This window comes from Vulpes lagopus, chromosome 23 (assembly GCF_018345385.1).
Source record: "Vulpes lagopus strain Blue_001 chromosome 23, ASM1834538v1, whole genome shotgun sequence".
NCBI lineage: Eukaryota > Metazoa > Chordata > Mammalia > Carnivora > Canidae > Vulpes > Vulpes lagopus.
In genome coordinates, this window is record NC_054846.1 from 47,013,123 (window position 1) to 47,033,566 (window position 20,444).

Sequence of the window (20,444 nt, forward strand, 5' to 3'; positions counted from 1 at the left end):
AAGAGGGAAATATATTTCAAGAAAGAAAGAGTCTATCATCAATGGAGCAGAACTCGGAAATGAGGAGGACCAATGCTATGCCAGGTACCGCCCTGGCGCGAAAGCACAAAAGGAAGGAGGGAGAAGCTTTCCTTTCCCTCTTGGAGGCAATCTCATTTCTGCTCAGTTTCAACTCCCCAGTGTGACTCTTACCTCAAATCTGCATTTTCAGTCCCAACCTGTCCCCGAGCTTTAGAATCACATAAACTGTCTGCTAGGCCTCTTTGCCTAAATGTCTCGCAGTGTGTAGCTCCCACACAATATATCCAGAATGGAATTTGTGCTTTCCTTTTCGCTCCCTCTCTTCCCTGAAGGCCCTCCCTCGCCAGATTGTGAAATACGCGATAAAGCGATGATTACAAAAATAATGTGGTGCTGGTATAAATATCTCAGAAACCCAGGTACCTATATTTGTGTATGTAAGTGAATTTGATATATCATAAAGGGTGGCATTAGGAATCTGTGCTGGGACAACTAGTTAGGTATTTGAGAAATGAGAATCAACTTAAATCTTCGTTTCATACCTTTTACCATCCCGAACCCAAAATGAAGTAAAGACTTTAGGGTTAAAAAAAAATGAAATAGGAAAAAAAAAAACTAGCAACCCTAAGAACATGAATAAAAGTAAAATCCTTGGATGAATGGATGGGCTATTTTCAGCAAAAAATCAGTGAACATTATGCTCACCATGACCCCTAACTCCCTCTCTGTGTTCTTTCCCAGCTGTCACCCCTTCTCCTCGTCACCAGATGTCAGTCATAGCACATTTCTCCCTTTCCCTGCCACACCCAGGCCACCACCGGTCTGACTTAGGATTTCTCTCATCTCCCATCCCAGCTTTCATATTGCTTGTCACTACCATCCTGTTTTTGAAATAATCTGCCCCTCCCCCCTCTGGTGTCCCTCCATCCAAAACTGTCTCCCACACAATTGCCAGAGGGTTCTTTCTACAACACACATCCAACCCTTCCAAAAGTTTTTCTGTGACAGTCATTTGTCTTCATGGTAAAATCCAAACTCTCATGCAAGGCTTCCAGTGACCCCAAACCTGGGTTCTTTGCTGAGGCACACTGACTCCGTGCAGCCCTTCCAGAGAGGTCCTGCTGCTGGCCAGACTTGCTGCAGCTCATTTTGGAGCACAGCACAGAGACCGTGGCATCACTTGCTAGCATATCCCCCCTGCCTCACTCACCCTCTCTTACCCTGTGCTGAAACCGGGCCAGTTTATTCACAAGACATGGGAAGCATAGAGCCTAGGGCCAGTGATGCATTTAGAGACCCAGGAAAATGAATATAATAATAATAAATTAAGTTGGCATTATATCCTTCTTTATACCAATGCAGTCATAAAATATAATTTTACTCATTTTTAAAGCATTTTATTAATTTTTACCACTAATGGAAGAAGGGGCCCATGAAAATCATGACATGGGCTTGATTTTATCTCCCCGATAAAGTATTTGCCGCTTAATCTCTGCCTCAGCCTCTGCTTTCTAGACCACAGCTTTTATTCTCATGCTTGTTACCTCGTGTTTGCAAGATGACTGCTCTGTCACCAGTTATCACCAACATATTCCAGGAAAATTAGGGGTAGCCTGCATCCATCTCTGGTTTTTGAGAAAGCACAAGCTTTACCCTAAGGTCAGTCCAGCAGATGTCTGTGGCTCTCATAACCTGAGTGTCACATAGATGACCTAACTGCGAGAGAGCCTGAGGATGCCAGTAGTTGGCCTCTCGGCCTCAAAAGTAGAGGAGTATTGAGTGCCGGCTGTGCAGAGCATAAAGGCCTCCCTATCCCACCCCTCTAGACCCAGCTTTGGTTTCCCCTGGCTCACATGCGATTCTCCAGCCATACCCCACTGTTTGTGGTTCTCCGCCATCCTGTACCCTTCCTCACATCCACGCCTTTGCTCTGCCCACCTGCCCACCCCCACCCCAACCTGCCACCTGCGCACTCCCACCCCAACCCACCTTGTCCTCCTAGCATCATTCCCTGACTTCTCCTCCCACCTCAGCCACAGTGAGGTACCCATTCTCATCATTTTCCAAATACCCCGGACACAGTGGTACCACGGAACTGCCAGGATTGACATTTAACCATTTCTGTGCCTTCCTCCCATGTGTCAAACCTGCCACCACTATGCCTGGTTCATGTTGAGTCATGATGAAAGCATGATCTGCCCTCATTATCCCCCTTTACCTCTGTTCGCAGGCTCAGACAAGAGTCAGGGCATGCTGGCCTTGTCCATCAGTCCCAATCGGCGATACCTCGCTATCTCCGAGATTGTGCAAGAGAAACCCATCATCACCATTTATGAACTGTCATCCATCCCTTGCCGGAAGCGCAAAGTCCTTAATAATTTTGACTTTCCCGTACAGAGATTTATTAGCATGGCTTTTTCTCCGGACTCCAAATACCTGTTGGCTCAGACATCACCTCCAGAGTCAAACCTTGTTTATTGGCTGTGGGAAAAACAGAAAGTAATGGCTATTGTTAGAACCGACTCTCAGAACAATGCTGTCTACCAGGTACCTCCCAGCATAACAAGTATCATGCAAGTTATAAAACCTAAGAAGAGCTTTATTGAATGCTTTCCATGTGCCAGGAACAGTGCTGATTTCTTAATGTGCATTTTAAAATTTAGTCTCTCAACAACCATATGTGTTCTGTATAATTATTATCCTACTTTTATAGATGAGAGAACTGAGGCTCCAAGACATTAAGCCACTCACCCAGGATCACACAGGTAGTGTGAGTGGCAGGGGCAGAAGTCCCCGCCTGCAGTGCCTATCTTCTTTCCTCTGGCCCAGAACTGCTTTCCCAGGTCGGGCCCCGAGATGGATTGAGAACTCACTTCGCCTTGCTGGTCCTGGCCTCTTCCTAGCAGCACTGCTAGGCAGTGAGAAAATTTCAGGAATGTAATGCGAAGTGGTAGGTCTTGAGGAACAGGTCCATGAAATTGCAGTTAAGTGGGGAATGGAACTTTCCATCCTGGTTTAAGAGCAAAATGAAGAGGACCTATGGGAAGGCTGGGTGACTGCTTAGGCAGTGGGTCCCAAGGAGGTTTTATCTTGGTGCAGTCACCCCAGGCTAGGATCTGGCACTCAGCTCTACAAGTTCAAGGACTCAGATGGGCTCATGTTCAAAGATATTAGCCAGTCAGTGTCCCAGGAATGGATTCCCTTATTCTCACGAGAGGCTGGTGAATAACCCAGCAGGTGACAACCAGAACACTCGTATCATTTATCTGGTGTAGTTCTTCCCTAGTGATTGAGAACCTGGGAGGTGAAACTAGTAATAAGAGCATACTTGGTGGCCACAGACTCAGATCAAAAGCAGAAAGAACTGGAAGATTATTTCACCTTGGTGAGGTCGGGTCCAGCATCCCTATTCAGAGTAGAGTACATCCTCTCCAATAGATTCAGTAAACACTTACCTGGTGCCTACTACGAATCCAGCCTCAGGAATACAGAAATGAAGAAACTACAGCCCGTCAGTTGCTCACCATCTAGTAGGTTGACTGCCATTACTGTCCATCCCAGTTGATGAGACTGTGTAGCTCTCGCTGATGTGGTCCCTTTTCCCCTGGACAGGGCACGTAAACCCTCCTTTTGCAGCTGAGCCTTCATTCCATTTTGTCTAGACCTGCTTATCCTCTTTTTGGTCTTTGTAAAATGATTTCTGTAGGTTTCCTAGCTTACGATGCATGGGTCTTACAAATATAGTGAATCTGTGCTCTTATCAAATATGATATCAAAATTTATCATGACTTAGTGATGTTTAAAGGATATGCTGAGCTACCTGAAATAAATATTCATTCACAGAATGAGAAGTAATTCCATCAAGATTAGTTTTATCCTTTCATATTTTACAGGTGAGCTTCAATCCCCAGGATAACACTCAGGTTTGTGTCACTGGAAATGGGATGTTTAAGCTGCTCCGTTTTGCCGAGGGAACTCTGAAGCAAACCAATTTTCAGAGGGGAGAACCCCAAAACTATCTAGCCCACACCTGGGTGTCTGAGGACAAGATCATTGTTGGCACTGATACAGGCAGGCTCTTCCTCTTTGAATCTGGAGACCAACGCTGGGAGACAAGTATAATGGTCAAGGAGCCCACTAGCGAGACCAAGAACCTGGAGAAGATCCAGGAATCGGAGAGGTAATGACATCCCTCTGCACTGGTGCTCTTGTGAAAATATGCTCATCATCCCAATAGCATTATACCAAAAACCATATTTTTTTACAGTCACTCAGAACCCCTCGACCTTAAAATCGACTCTTTTCACCTTCCCTGTGCCTTTCTCATGTTCGTCTATATTTACACACAAATTTGACACCTATGACCTAGATACATTTCTTTTTATTTATATATGTAATCTCATTTTTTAGGCACTTCAGCTTGACTGGTCTTCAAAACTGCAGATTTTCAAACATACATTTTCTAGTGGCTGCCTAATTTTCTGATTCAATTCAATAACTGGCCACCAAGCTCTTGCAGTGTGCAAGGCACCTTGCTAGGTGCTGGGGACATGGGTCCTCAAGGACCTCACAGTTTGGAAGGAGCCAGCAGACCCACAAAGAAGTGCAGGGAAGTTGTAGGTAAATCTGACAAAAGCCTATGTATGGGGCAAAGTGGGGGCTCAGGTCAAGTTTACCTCTACTATGGTCAATAATAGTCATATCTCACACATATTAGAATGTGCCATCGTATGTCCTAGATACTGCGTTAAGCACTTCATATGTATTCTCATTTGAGTCTTTCCCTATATGGTATATATTATCATCATGCCCATTTTATAGACAGAACAGTGAGGCTCAAATAGGTTAAGTGACTCACCCAAGATCGTAGCCTGTCTGCCTGGCCCTGGAGCCTCAGCCCTCCAGCACATGGCATATGGTAGATCCTTCTTTCTTGGTAACTTCCAGTTCATTTTTCACCGTCCCCCACAGCCATGACCTCTCCCTTTCCGCTCATCATTCTATTAGGAGCTTCTTGATGAGTCCCTCTGCCCTCCAGTTTGCCGTGTTCCCAATCCTGCAGCGGGTCCAGTGCTCTAAGAATAAAGCCCAGATTCCTGAACTTGGCCCACATATCCCTGCTGCTTTGACCCATCTTTACATCTGGAGCATTGGCTCCTGCCTCTATCTCCCACACATGTCTCTCGGACTCTTGCTTCTGGGCTTGATCACAGGTAGTTCCTCCTACCCCACTCCTCTGGACACATTCACATACCGATGTACTCATGTTTGTTCATCAGATCAGCTGGGGGCTCTCAGCCTCTGCTCATCTCAGATGGTTATACCTCTTCTGTAACTGTCCTCTGAAACCCTGTTACCGCTGACTGGCTGCTCCCATCCCACCCACCTGCTCCCTAACTGTCCTTAGCATTTGTCCCCTAGACTCTAAGCTTCTGAGGGCAGAAACTGTGCCAATCTTACTTCTATTGTTTCACAGAGTTGTTTACACAGTGTAATTCCAATAAATATTTGTTATGTGGGAGGAAGGAGGGAAAGAGAAAGGGAGGAAGGAAGGAAATGGAACCTTGGATTCAAATCTCAGCCCTCCCACTTACCAGTTGCATATCTCAGAAAACTCTGAGCCACTTTTTCTTAAACAAAAGGAGGATGACAATGCACACAACAACCACAGTAATAATATACTCTCTCCTTGGAGTTTGTGTACCAGTCCAAGGCCCAAGGGTAGCATTTTGGCTCTGGGGCTCACAGTGGGCGATTTCTCCCACCCCCAAAGACAGCCAGCCCTTCTTTCTCATCCCTAGCTGGACTCACCTCGTTGGGATTGTCTCCGTAAACTTTATATGCTATTTTCTCTTTCCAGCCTGATCCAATTTCCAACCATCAGTTCCCCGGTCCCTTCCTATGAACAGGTCATATTGGCCAGTGGCCACAGCCAGCTGGTCTTACCCCAGGTGTTCGCCATCGCAGCCTATTCAAAGGGATTTGCCTGTTCCGCTGGGCCAGGGAGAGTTTTGCTGTTTGAGAAGATGGAAGAGAAGGATTTTTACCGGGAGAGCAGGGAAATTCGGGTAAGGAGGGGAGGAAGAAGCAGAACTGGGGTCCTCCTGGCACGTGTTCTCCAGCAGCAGAGCACTGGCGGGGAGTTTGCTGGGAGGAGAGAGCTGTTGCGCTGAGTGGAAACGAGGACTTGAGCCATTTGTGCCGTGGGGAGTTTTAGGACGGGGTGGCCAGAGTGGGGTTTAAAATTGGGAGAATCTGGATTTGAATTCTGGAAGAGAACTCTGGCAAATTAGATTTTCTCTTTGAGGCTTAGCGCTCCCGTAAAAAATTTTATTATGACATATACTGATATTTAATGTCAAGCATATACTGGCACATAGGAAGCATTCAGCAAATGTTTGTGGAATCAGGGATACAAACTGCTATGAAGAGAGATCGTCTGTGCTTGGGGAAGATCCAGGTGGGCTCTGGGTGTTTGGTGGTTATCTTTAGGGTAGGGCCCTAGAGGAAGAGTAACGATTGACAGGAGGGAACAGGTTAGGAATTGCAGGTGGGAGGAACAGGTAAAGCAGAGGCACCATGGATGAGGAGCAGGTGGTGTATCTGGGAGATACTCTGCTCCCCCCTGGGGGAGAGGAACTGAAATCACTCGAAAGAGCAAGATGGGAGCTGAGGCCGGTGAAGGATCTCCAATGCCAGCCTGGGGAGCATGTGTATGATTCAGACGGCCTGTTTTTGAGCGGAGAAGCATTACACTTAAGAAAAGCAATCTGCCTATGGTGTGTAGTGGGGGGGGGGGCGGTATTTGGAGGCACTAGATGTGCGGCGGCTACAAACACTGCAAGAGCCAGGCTTGATTCTACCCTTATTGGCGGAGTGACTCGAGATGCATTGCTGAATCCAGCACAACCTCTCTTTCTTCACCGAGAAAGCAGCCCATCCCTGGTGGTTATCAAAAGGATGAACCAGACCTGTATGAATCATGTGTGCTGTGCTTGGTGCTCCACCCGTGAGAGCAAGTACTATTGCCATGCTTAGGAATCAGTTAAGCGGCTTTGTCACTCAGGCCAAGAAGTGGTGAGGTCTCGTCACGGCAGTGAATGGCAGGGAAGGTGGGAAAGGAAAGAGCTTTGTGGAGGTTATGCCTGTAGAACTTGCCCTGAGTAAACGTGGACAGCTGGAGATAAGGAGCTCTCAGAGATGATGCCTCAGCTTTGGGACTGGATGCCTGGGGAAAAGATGCCAGGGTTAGGAAAATCGGGGGTAAGAGCAAGGCGAATGGGAACCAAGGGGAATTATTATGAATTTACACCGCCTGCTTTCAAAGCAGTTCATTCTTTTGTTTGCTTATTCACTTCGCAAATATACACTGAGGGTTTACCAGGTGCCAGGTTCTATGCTGGGGGCTGGGGATGCGGTAGGGAAGCAGGCACATTAAAAATCCTGTCCAAAGAACACAGTCAACAGGCAAACAAACAAATATTAACTGATTGACCCCCGGGGATCAACGCTGTGAAGAAGAGAAGGCCAGGAAAAGGACAGGGAGTGAGAGGGGGTTCTGTTCTAGAGACATTGGCTCGGGGAGGCCTCCCTGAGGAAGTTGACATTTGGCCAGACACTGGAGTAAAGTGAATCAGCTGGAAATGTGGGTTAGACTTTGGGAGTGAGATCAATACGTACACACAGACACACACACACAGTCCTTAGCTGGTGTCTGGCACAGAGCTGATGCTCTGTTTTTACTATTTTAAGGATTTATCATTGTGATTACATTCACTGCTGTTGCTTTCGTTGAAACCCTCGTATTAGGCAAAATCACTGACAGATAAAACATAGAGACAGAGAAAAAGAGGACTGAGGACAAAATCTCGCGTTTCCTAGTGTAGAGTCTGAGACAGAATGAGGACCCGGCAGGGGCTGAGAAGTGGTGACCGTTCACTTCTCATCTAACAAATGGCTGTTGCGTGCCTACCACGGCCCAGGCCCCATGCTGGATGCTGAGATAGCTGAATCAGCCACGGCCACTTCCCCAAGGACCTCACTGTCTCTGGAAGAGAAGAGCAAGGCAGTGCTTCCTCTTTGAGCAGTGCGCTGCGCTAGGCACTGTGCCAGGCCCTGGGACACTGACAGGGTCCTTGGCCTGTGGCTTCCCCATCCTACTTTACACAATGTGATGAATGTGGAGCAGAGGGCAGCTCCCTGGCAAGCACACTGGGGTGCTGTGGGGGCCCACCCGGCCCAGGGCAGGGTGAGGCAGGGCGAGGCAAGACGCTTCTCCCTCCCAGAACCCTCACCGTCCTTGCAGAGCCGGGGGGTTGACAATGGGAAGAAGGAGGAGCAGGTGTACAGGAAGACAGACCTCCAGGCCAAGGGGAGAAACTGAGAGCCTGGTGTCCTGGCCCCTGGGAGGCAGGTACTGCCATCACCACTACAGGATCTAGGAAGGTCAAGAAGGCGAGGATTGAGCAAGAGCCTCTGGCTCTGGTGATAAGGAAATTTCTAAGGTTGATGAGGACATTTCAAGTGATACAGTAGGAGGAATTAAGAACCAAGGGGGTGGAAGAAAGTGGGTGATATGTGCGGGCCAGCCTTTCAAGAAGTCTAGTTGTCAGCAGACGAACAGCACTGAGGTGGGGAGGAGGGGATATAACATTATCATGTCGACTTGAGAAGTCCAGGCCCTCCCAGAGACGACAGGCTGGGCTTCTGTATGACCCCTTCTCTTTTCCCTGCCCTGTCACCTCCCCATATGGAAGAGGGACTGCGACCTTCCCCTCTGCTGGCCCGAAGTGCACATTGCTGCACTTGATGAGGTGGCTCCCGCACTGGGATTCTGACAGGTGGGCAGGAATGGGGTTTAAACCAACACTCATCTTCAGGGGGAACCTCAAACCGAGATGTGGAGAGTGATCATTTTTACACATGCTGCTGTCTCTCGGTCAGCCGCTGATCACTGAAGGGTGACACACAGTTGACTCAGGGCCCTCCCTTCTCCCCATCCGAGGAGGATCCTTGCAACCATACTGGTCTGGGAGTCTGCAAGCTAAAAGTATCCGCAAGAACTCTGAAAGCCCCGGGACGCACCGACTGACAACATGGGGACATCACTAAGAGCTGCCTTGCCTCTTGGGCAGATTCCTCTGGACCCGCAGAGCAACGAGCCAAGTCAGTCTGACAAACAGGACATCCTCTGCATGTGCTTCAGTCCCTCAGAGGAAATCCTGATTGCCAGCACCAGCAAGAACCAACTCTACAGCATCACCATGTCCCTGACAGAGATCAGCAAGGTAAGTCTTCCCCAGCAATGACTGGCTACCCTGGGGGCCAAGTCTTACTCTAAATTTGCTGAGCATGGCTCATTCAGCCCTTTCATAAGAGCAAAAGAAACTCTAATCTTAAGATTTCGCTGTAGAAGCACTCTGCTCTCCTCGGTGGGATGGCGGTTGGCTGCAGCCTCCTTGGGGGACACACTGCAGTTGTCTGTCAGGTTTAAATGGTACATCTCCTTTAACCCTGCAGTTGCACTTAAGAGACTTCAACCTACCATAGACGTTGCACAAAGATGTATGCTCGTGTGCACAAAGATGTATGTAAATCAAGAAGTGTGTTTTTCCTTTTTTGTTCTTAAATAACAAGGAAAGATAGCATGAATACACTGCAGACATTGCAGCAAAAACAAACAAACAAACCCACCACTCTTAAAAAGAATCACTTTGAACTTCTAAAAGGTTCGCTGCATCAAGAAGATATTGCGGTCTTAAAACTGTATGTACCTGATAGCGTGCACTCCAAATACATGAGGCAAAATTTGACAGAACAGCAAGGAAAACAGACCATCTACAATCATAGTAAGAGATGTTAACGTATCTTTCTCAGTAATGGTGGTTTCTTTTAAATGATAGTTTTTTTAAGTTTAAATTCAGTTAGTCGACATACAGTACATCGTTAGTTTCAGATGTAGTTTTCAGTAATTCATCAGTTGCTTGTAACACCCAGTGCTCATCACATCATGAGCTTTCCTTAATGCCTGTCACCCAGTTACCTCATCCCCCACCCACCTCCTCTTCAGCAACCCTCAGTTTGCTTCCCAGAGTTAAGAGTCTCTCATGGTTTGTCTCTCTCTCTCTGATTTTTTTTTATTATAAATTTATTTTTTATTGGTGTTCAATTTGCAAACATATAGAATAACACCCAGTGCTCATCCCATCAAGTGCCCACCTCCTCTCTGATTTTTTTAAGACCCATTTAGTTTCCCCTCTTTCCCTTACAGTCCTCTGCTCTATTTCTTATATTCCACATATGAGTGAAACCATATAATTGTTTTTCTCCAATTGACTTATTTCACTTTGTGTAATACCCTCCAGTTCCATCCATGTTGATGTGAATGCTAGATATTCATCCTTTCTGATGGCTGAGTAATATTCCATTGTGTACACAACATCTTCTTCGTCCATCTGTAGAAGGACATCTTGGCTCTTTCCACAGTTTGGCTACTGTGGACATTGCTGCTAGGAAGATTGGGGTGCAGATGTGCCTTCATTTCACTATATCTGTATTTATATATGAGTTTTATTGAATATATACTGATATTTACTCACATGCCATACAATTCACATATTTAAAGTATGCAATTCAGTGGTCTTGAGTGTATGCAGAGAGTTGTGCAACCATTACCACAATTTTAGAACATTTTCATTGCTTCTGGTTCTTTTTGTTTGTCCCTGTGGATTTGAATCACTACCTGAAATCACTTCCTTAGGGGATCCCTGAGTGGCTCAGTGGTTGAGGGCCTGCCTTTGGCCCAGGGTGTGATCCTGGAGACCCAGGATTGAGTCCCACATCAGGCTCCCTGCATGGAGCCTGCTTCTCCCTCTGCCTATGTCTCTGCCTCTCTCTGTGTGTCTCTCATGAATAAATAAATAAAATATTTTTTTAAAAAAAAGTCACTTCCTTAGCCCAATACAATTTGCTCCCACCTACCATCTTTGTGCTATTATTGGCAAATACATTTCCATGCACCCAACAATGCATAATATACATATTGTTTTATACAGTAGCTTTTTCAGTAAGGTTAAAGAAGAGTGGGGATGAAATATGTGTTTATCTTATTTTTTATAATGACATTATGCCTTTATTGGTGTTCTTTGTGGGTTTTGGTGAGTTCAAATTGCTCTCTTGGGTCACTTGCTTTCAACTTGATCAATCATTTTGCTCTTGGTGCTTTCAATTTTTTTTTTGTCTTCGGTTTTTGATATTTTTACCATTATGTGTCTGTGGATCTCTTTGTGTTTATCTTTCTTGGAGTTCGTTCACCTTCCTGGATGTGTACATTATTTTTCAGTAACCTTGGGAAGTTTACAGCCATTATTTATTCAAATATTTTTCTGCTCCTTTCTCTCTCTCCTCCCCTCTGGTACTCCCATTGTACATATGTTGGTATGTTTAATGTTACCCCACATTTATCTGCAGTTCTGTTCATTTTTCTTCATTCTTTTTTCTTTCTGTTTTTCAAATTGCATAATCCTATTGATATGTCATTAACTTCTCTAATTCTTTCTTCTGTTAATTCAGATTTACTTTTGAGTCCCTTTAGTGGATTTTTCACTCCTGTTATTGTACTTTTTACCTCCAAATTTTATTTATTTATTTATTTATGAGAGAGACAGAATGGGAGAGACAGACAGTGTACGTGAGCGGAGGTGGGAGGGAAGAAGGGGCAGAGGGAGAGGGAGAGAATCTTAAGCAGGCTCCAGCGTGGAGCCTGACTGGGGCTTGATCTCACAACTGAGATCATCGCCTGAACTAAAACCAAGAGTGAAACGTCTAACTGAGTTGAGTCATCCATGTGCCCCATGAATTTCTAATTTTTGTCTCTTTTTGATGTTCCCTATTTGATGGGACATTGTTATCAGAAGTTTCTTTACTTCTCTAATCTGTAATGGCTGCTGTGGAGTCTTTGTATATTAAATCCAATATCTGGTCACTCTCACAAAGAACTTCTGTTACCTGGTGCAGAAAAATGCAAATTAAAACAAGTCTGAGATCTTTCTTTTCTTTTCAGTGACACTTTTCCTTTAATATTTTTTGTCTTTTTCTGCTTTTGAAATGAGCCTTCAATTACAAAATATCAAACTATACTCCAAAATATCAGCTATTGGCATATGGAGAAACTCATAACTAAGGACAATTGAATAGCAGCAGCAGGTGGCAAGAGGTGGGAAGTAATTGAAGCAGAGGTTACAAATGTTCACAGGAAGCTAAAATTATCCAACAGGTTGTGCCCTAATGTTAGCACAGGTTAGACTCGTCACTACCTTGGTGGGCAGCCTCAGTGTGTTTGGGTTCAGATTCTACATAGCAATACAATTTCTTCCAGTTTAGAGTTCTTGGCTTGCACCAATCACAGGGTGGCCGGATGGCACTGGACCAGTCTAGTCTATTAGCTTTTCAAAATGCTGTTGTAGATGTACTGAGACTTCAGGAGCTCTGCACTTCAATGATAGCATGTAACTTTGGTTTCCTGGCTGGATAGCTCAGCTAACATCCAAATGCTATCAGGGAGCTTCAGGGATTGGTACAGCATGTCCTGCCCTTCTACATTCCTCTTGGCAATAGTGTAACATTATTGTTTTGCAACTTGCTAGTGTCAGTATTTTAATGACATTCCTTAATCTAAAACTGAGGTTTCCATGTTGCAAGGAAGATCTGGCAACTTTGCTTTGCTCTCTCTACAAAAAGCACATTGAGTGGGGTGAAGTGGCTGAAGTTGCCTCGGGGTTACACCTCTGGCTCCTCAGACAACAAAGTGACAAGTAGAAGGGCCAACTTTTTTTTTTTTTTTTTTTTTAGGGCCAACTTTTTCAGTAGCATATTACAGTAGTCAGAGTCTTTGGGTGACAACCCTAGAAACTTCATTAACTGAAAGCACCAATGCTGGCAGGAGATAGCCAAGGAGTTACATGCCCACAGATGCTCTAATGTGCCAGTCATCTTTAGGGTTGTAATTAGGTAGTCCAAGATGAAAATCTGGTCCCATTCAGTGCACTCATCTGGGGTTGTCAGCAGCTTAATGATGTTCTGTTGGTTCAGATCAAGCAGGTTGCTGTTTAGGTAAGATTCGCTGATTTCAGATAATGCTACTATACCATTAGCCACGACCATTGGGTTTGAATCTGTATGAGATCCCATAGAGAATCCAGATTTCCCTGATCTTCTACCATTTGGGCATTGTGTCATGGAATTTTGCCACACAAACTTGCTGCTGCTGTTTTCCAAACATAGGGATCTTCATCCTTCAAGGACTTGCAGAGAGGTTCACAGGGATATTGAGTAATATTGTCCACCCAGGTGTACCCCATGGTTCTGACTCCCAAGGCCCAAATTAGAGGATAGGGATCTTCACAGTCCTTTACGAAGCTATTGACAGCTTGAAGCAGTTCATCAAATAGAGATACATGAGCTTCTTTAATTCCAGATTGTCTTTGCATATAGTTCACCACACCTGGAAAGAGAAGACTGACACCTTTCCCCACAGTCAGGGCAACAATCACTTTCTTCACAGTCTCCTCCTTCTTTTCTTTCTTTTCCTTATTGAGTGCAGCCTTCAATTCAAAGATTTCTCCTTTTTTTTTTTTAAAGATTATTTATTTATTTATTCATGAGAGACAGAGAGAGAGAGAGAGAGAGAGAGAGAGGCAGAAACACAGGCAGAGGGAGAAGCAGGCTCCATGCAGGGAGCCTGATGTGGAACTTAATCCCAGGACTCTAGGATTATGCTCTAAACTGCTGAGCCACCCAGGCGTCCCAATTTCTCCTTTTTTATTGATTTAAGTGCTTGGAGTCAGTCATGGTTTGGGATCTTTTTTTAATTATTTAAATTCAATTAGCATATAATGTATTATTAGTTTCAGAGGTAGAGGTCAGTGATTCACCAGTCTTATATAACACCCAGTGCTCATTACAGCACATACTCTCCTTAATATGCATCACCCAATTACCCCATCCTCTAACCACCTCCCCTCCAGTAGCCCTCAGTCTCTTTCCTCTGATTAAGAGTCTCTTATGGTTTGTCTCCCTCTCTGATTTCATCTTGTTTTATTTTTCCCTCCCTTCCCTTATGATCCTCTATTTTTTCTTAAATTCCATATATGAGTGAGATCATATGACAGTTGTCTTTCTCTGATTGACTTATTTTGCTTTTCGCTTAGCATGGTTTGGGATCTTTAATGTGCTCCAGAGGCAAGGGCAAGGGTGGCCGCAGCAGCCAGAGAGCATGGCTTGAGTGGTGAGGTAATGATTTCTTGCATGTCACAAGTGAGAGGCTTTTTTATAAGAATTATTTTTATCACACTACCAGAAATTAGAAAGTCAGATCCCATGAGAGATTTCTGAGAACAAGGGGAAATGAGAATCCTAATATGATGATGATGGATGTGTAAACTGGCACAGGTATTCTAGAGAGCAATCTGGTAGTTCCTGGTCAAGTAGAGAATGCATGCATCTTGTTATTCAGTGGTCTGCCCCTGGATTCATACCAGGAACTACATCATGCCAGTCCACCAAAGAACATGCACAAAAGTGTTCACCTTAATGTTCGTAGTAATGGAGAGTTAAAGACAACCCAGATGTCCATTTCTGGGAGTGATAGAGAAGTGAAGTAGCTGGATGTATACTACAGAATACCAAACCTAAGTTAGAAGTGATGATTATACATATGACAACACAGATGGTTGAGAGAAAAAGTAAAACTACAGAATGCAATCTGAAGACAGTGCCCTATATAGAAATATCCAAGGATATAAATGAGACACATTCATTGGTGCCTTTGATAACAAGGGAACAAGAGTGAAAATTAAAGAACAAAGGAATGAACTAAACATAAAATAAAAATTGACTCTACATGAATTGAGTATATCTGCCCCTGAGATATAAAATAAAGAAAATAAAGATAGAAAATCAAGGAAATATGTGGCAAGTTTGTCAGATGAGCTTTGGGAATGAGAGTCAGAGCAAGAGAGTTTGGAAGACCTGGAAAGAGAATAAATGATATAAAATTGGTATCTATTAGAGATTTAGAAAGTGAACTTACTGAAAAACATGGTGGAGTTACTGCGTCCTTTGGAGGTTTATGGTCATGAATTCTAAGTGAAATCGGTAAGCCTGCTTGCCTGATTCTCCATCATTGTACAGCTTCTCAGGCAGAGGTGCAGAAAAAAGACAGAAGAAAGAACTGCTGTTGTTTTTAAGATAAGAGAGCCTTGAGTGTGCTTAAAAGCTGATAGGAATGTACCAGTAGAGACAGGAGATTGAAGAGATGAAAAAGGATGGAAATAATTGGGCCCATCCCCCGATCTCAGCACAGAGCCTTTCCTCCGTGGTAGTAGAGAAGGGTGAGTAGATGCAGGTAAGTTGATAAGTGGAAAAGGGCCAGGATTTGAGGAAATCTCCATCCCAGCCTTTGTCTTACTTGTGAATAGACCTAAAATATATGCAACTCATTGACTTTCTCAGCCATCACTCCTCATTCAGGTGTCCCAGCTCTAATGCCCCTGATTACATGTGGAGCCTACACAACATGTATAACAGGATACATTTTCATTTCAAATCATTCACCCAGCTCTCACTGCTGCTGGTGGCAGAACAACACCATTTCTCTGAAGAGAAATTTGGTGGTACCTATCAAGGCCTTTAGAATTTAGAATTACCACTTCCCCCAGTATTCCACTTCTAGAAATGTGTCCATTTTGTCAGTCTCAGCCTGTTGATAGTGATGCTATTGGCTGGGAATGCCTGAGGCACTTGCCAAGGCCCATGCTACTTCTAGCAAACCCTCAGACATTTCTCCCACTAGGACCAGTGATGTGGCTGGACTGGACTTTTTGCTTCTTATTAGGATTGCAGAAAGCACTTCAGCAAAAAACAACAGGGAACTTTGGGAAGCATAATTTATTACTCAGGCTCTGGAGGGTACGCAGCACACGTAGGGTCACAGCATGAAGTCGTGAGTGGGAGGTTATGGGGTTTTGCCTTTATGAGGCTGTGAGGGTAAGACATCTAGAATTTTTGTAGGTTCACTTTTTGTTGGATAATTTAAAGCCTAAGAGTGGGGGACACCTGGGTGGCTCAGTGGTTGGGCATCTGCCTTCAGCTCGGGGTTGGGGGTGGTGGTGATCCCGGGGTCCCGGGTTCAAGTCCCATATCAGGCTCCCTCCATGGAGCCTCCTTCTCCATCTGCCTATGTCTCTGCCTCTCTCTGTGTATGTCTCATTAATAAACAAAATCTTTAAAAAAAAAAAAAAAAGCCTAAGAGTGGGATTCAGACCCTAGGAAGGGAGAAGTGGGATCACTCAAGCAGTCAGTATCTAAGTTATCAAGGGCGTTCTGAAAAAAGACCCATGGGTAGCGGTGGCCTACTACCTTGGTGGCTTTGCCAGCAGCTGGTAACACATTTATTCAAGATGGGTGTCTTTTGAAATGGATGCCTACACATTCAAAAGCTTAGTCCTGGACACTCACACTGCAGGATCTAAGGAAGTAATCAGAGAGGTACACAGAAATACACACAAGGGTATTTAGTCTAGTGTTACTCCTAAATAACAGAAAATGGAATCCACTGAAATGTGCCCACATCTGGTATATATATAGAATAAAATATTTTATTGCCATCAAGATAATATTTTAAAATAATAGTGGCATCAGAAAGCATGCATGATGTTCAAGCAGTCTTGCTACAGCCTGATTCCTGTGTACTTGGTCTAACTAATGTTCTTGGGTAGTAGTGAGAGCTGAAGTGCACAGCCTGCCTTCTGCTCACTGTGCCAGAGCTCGCTGTGTGTGATTTCTCCAGGGGGAGCCTGCTCACTTCGAGTATCTGATGTACCCCTTACACTCAGCATCCATCACTGGTCTATCTACGTGCATCCGCAAACCCCTCATTGCCACCTGTTCCCTGGATCGATCCGTTCGCATCTGGAATTACGAATCAAAGTAAGGATGAAAGGCTTTACTACTGTAGTGTGCAAGATTTCAGTTGTTAGATTTGTTCATGTGAATTATTTTAATTAGAGTTTTAAAATGTTATTACTTAGAAGCTTTCAATTGGAAAAGGTTTTTTTAAAAAACCAAGTCAATCAACTTACCTATTTTCTCTGTGCTTGGCCTAGAAAATTGCTTTGTGTTTTATTAAGTGCTTACCACATGTCAGACACCATGCTGGACACTAGGGACATAAAGATAGCACTCCAGTATCTCACCTTTTTATATAACCTCCTATGTTCTTCCAGTTTTCCTATTGCCTCCCTCCCACTAGATGTGCTTTCTGCCACATGGAACTCTCTGGAAACACTTACTCCATCTCTTTCTCCTTATCACTGCCTCTAGCCGCCCTTAACTCCCTAGTACTTTATCCCCTTGGCATAGCCTCCGTGAGAAGCTCCAACCTAGTTTGGACCCACATTGGAATATCTTTGGTCTTTGTGTATAGCTGCTGGGATGCTGAAAAGAAACCACTATCCTTCTGATTTGGGGAACTCTAACTGGAGCCATTCCTTCAGCATCACTAGACAGCTCATTGATCACTTCCTCAATTTTCCTTACTCACTGCTTGGACACTGTCCTCATATAATCAAAATACAGAAAAAAAGAGGAACCAATCATTTTAAGCAATAAAGTATCTCAAATGCTATGGTAAAAATATTTGCCAGGTACAGTGGAGGCCTCAAGGGATTTAGCAGGCTGGACTTCTAATTCAGTCATCGATCTTCCTTACAGCACATTGGAGCTATTTAAGGAATACCAAGAGGAGGCATATACAATCAGCCTTCATCCATCTGGACACTTTGTTGTAGTAGGGTTTGCTGACAAGCTACGCCTTATGAATCTACTCATTGATGATATACGTTCTTTCAAAGAATATTCTGTTAGAGGATGCAGAGAGGTAAGATGCTAGAAATAAAACCAGAGTTGAAATATCAAGAACTAACACACTTTGGTGAGCTGGGACCAGTCTGCCTTAGAGAACTTCAGTGGCTTTAAAAGAAGAAAAAGGAAAAGATCAGTTCTTCTCTCTCCAAACTCCTTGAGTGTATGGCTCTATCTCATTTTCCTCATACTCATCAAGATATTTCAGTGAGCCCCAAACCTTGTGAGACCCTACCTGTGATTAATCCTTTCCGTGACTGCAGAGGAACAAGAAGCATCAAAGAGGAAATTTATCTTAGACTCAGAGTCCCAGCTGGGAAGGTGAAATTGGAGGTTGAGAGGGGCCAGGGAATATACACATCAACAGGGAGAGACAGTAAGCAGCCAATCACATTTCTCCCTAAGATGACCACAGAAACCAGATAGTTCAGGAATCGCTTCCCCACTCTGAAACTTCTACAGACACAGAATGAGTACTGTGCTCTACCATCCAAGCAGATTCATGGTCCATGCACGTGGCCATGACAACATCTCGGCCAGTGAGCTACAGGAATAGCAAAATGTCAGCCAGTGCTTGGTTCTTTCTGTGTCTTCCCCCAATTCCCACTTCCACACCTGGTTGTAGCCTGAACTCTCTAGGAAAAGGAGCTCTTGACTATAACCTGCAGACTGCTCATTTCTCTCTTTCATTCTTGCTGTCTTGCTTTGTTTCCTCGTAGTGTTCCTTTAGCAATGGGGGTCACCTATTTGCTGCAGTCAGTGGAAATGTGATTCACATTTTTTCCACCACAAGCCTGGAAAACATCTCAAACCTGAAAGGACACACAGGGAAGGTAAGTGAGTAAGCAGTGTCCAGAGAAACGAGGGTCACAGAGTCCAGCACTATACTCACTGAGTGAACAAAAGAGAAACAATTCCTTTCTTCTTGGGAGTTTACTGTCTACTTGGGGAAAGAGACAATAAAACAAAGCACAGACTAATTACTAATCACAGTAAATGCAATGAAAGAAAAACATGCGGTGTCATGAGAGTCGATAATGAAAAAGTTGGCATAATTTAGATTGGGGTGTTCACAAAGGCTGGGTCCTAAAGGAGTAGGGAAGTATTAACCAGACAAAGCTGGCAGAGATCATCATTGCAGATAGGAATCCAAGGACCCTGGGATGAGAGGTTGCATGGCTGTCAGAGGAACTGAAAAGTCTGTGGGGCTGGAACATAGATATCAGGATGAAACCCAGGAGCAAGCTGAGTTTGTTGAGGTTGGCAGGGGCCCACGTGCATGGAACTTTGTAGACCTTTTAAGGACAAAAAAGATAAAGATAGTTTATCCTCCTTGTTCCTTGAAACCACTGAAGACTTTCAGGGCAGAGAATAATATAACCAGATTTTCATTTTAGATTACATTGGCTGCAGAAAGAAAAATGTATTGAAAGAGACAGGGTGAACATAGTAAAGAGAATATTGTGAATATCTACACTATTTTGGACCACGATGGAGGTGGGAGAAAGGGAGAAGTAGATGGATACAAGAGATATTTATGAATCACGACCAATAGCTTTTAGACCGAGTGGAGGTGAGGCAGCAGGAGAACGGAGGGGCCAAAGGTTGAAAGACTAAGAAGTAGTCAGTGAAAGAATTTGGAGAGAAAAAGCACTTGAAAAAGAAAGGCGTTGTAGGCAGGATGGCCTGTTAAAGACGATGGAATGGGAGTATAAAATAGGATAGCGGTTTGGGATATACATGACTGGAACCAGGGACACATTCCAGAAGTGATTGAAGGGGCTGGAGAGGTGGGCTGCATCAGAGTGTGTGTACCATGCCAAAAATTGAACCTTAGTCTGTAGGCGATGGGAAGCAATTGAAAGGATTTAAGAAAGGAAGTAACTGGATTAGAAAGGTACTTCTCTAGCGGTGCCTGGGTGGCTCAGTTGCCTTTGGCTCAGGTCATGATCCCTGGGTCCTGGGATCAAGCCCCACGTCAGGCTCCCTGCTCAGCAGGGAAGCCTACTTCTCCTTCTCTCTCTGCCACTTTCTCACTTACTCTCTCAAATAAATAAATAAAATCTTTTTTAAAAAGAGCAAAAGTGAAAGATGAGTCAGGAAATAAACCATGGTTTAGTAGTACAGATAGAAGGAAGCATGATATTTAGTTCCATTTTGTACATATTATGTCTGATGTACCCAAGATGTATGATACATGAGTGTGGAGATCAGGAAAGAAGTCTAGGCTGAAAATGAAGATTCAGGGGGTTAGGCAGCAGTGGAAATCAGAGACATCGATTACATCACCAAGGGCCTGTGTGGAATCTGAGAAGAATCTTGGGCAGGAGACAGGTGGCCAACATTTAAGGGACTGGATAAGAGAAAGCCTGCAAATGAGGGCAGGCTTTGAACTTGGAATCAAGGAATTGTATCAGAGAAGTTAAGGAACTTATTCCCAAAAGGATAAAGTAGTCAGTGGCTTTAAAGGTCAGAGAGGGGCACCTGGGTGGCTCAGTTGGCTA

At 44.3% G+C, this 20,444-nt stretch overlaps 1 protein-coding gene across 2 annotated transcripts in view; it reads left to right on the forward strand.

The window, feature by feature from the left end:
- The window catches only part of CFAP57 (cilia and flagella associated protein 57), a 73,899-nt gene that overhangs the window by 3,010 nt on the left and 50,445 nt on the right, over nt 1–20,444 (forward strand). For both annotated transcript variants that reach the window (XM_041738913.1, XM_041738914.1), the window contains exons 3-9: nt 2,252–2,568; nt 3,915–4,201; nt 5,882–6,089; nt 9,156–9,308; nt 16,868–17,007; nt 17,791–17,956; nt 18,660–18,773. In XM_041738913.1, the coding sequence (XP_041594847.1) occupies nt 2,252–2,568; nt 3,915–4,201; nt 5,882–6,089; nt 9,156–9,308; nt 16,868–17,007; nt 17,791–17,956; nt 18,660–18,773 (1,385 nt within the window). The remainder of the gene's footprint in view (nt 1–2,251; nt 2,569–3,914; nt 4,202–5,881; nt 6,090–9,155; nt 9,309–16,867; nt 17,008–17,790; nt 17,957–18,659; nt 18,774–20,444) is intronic.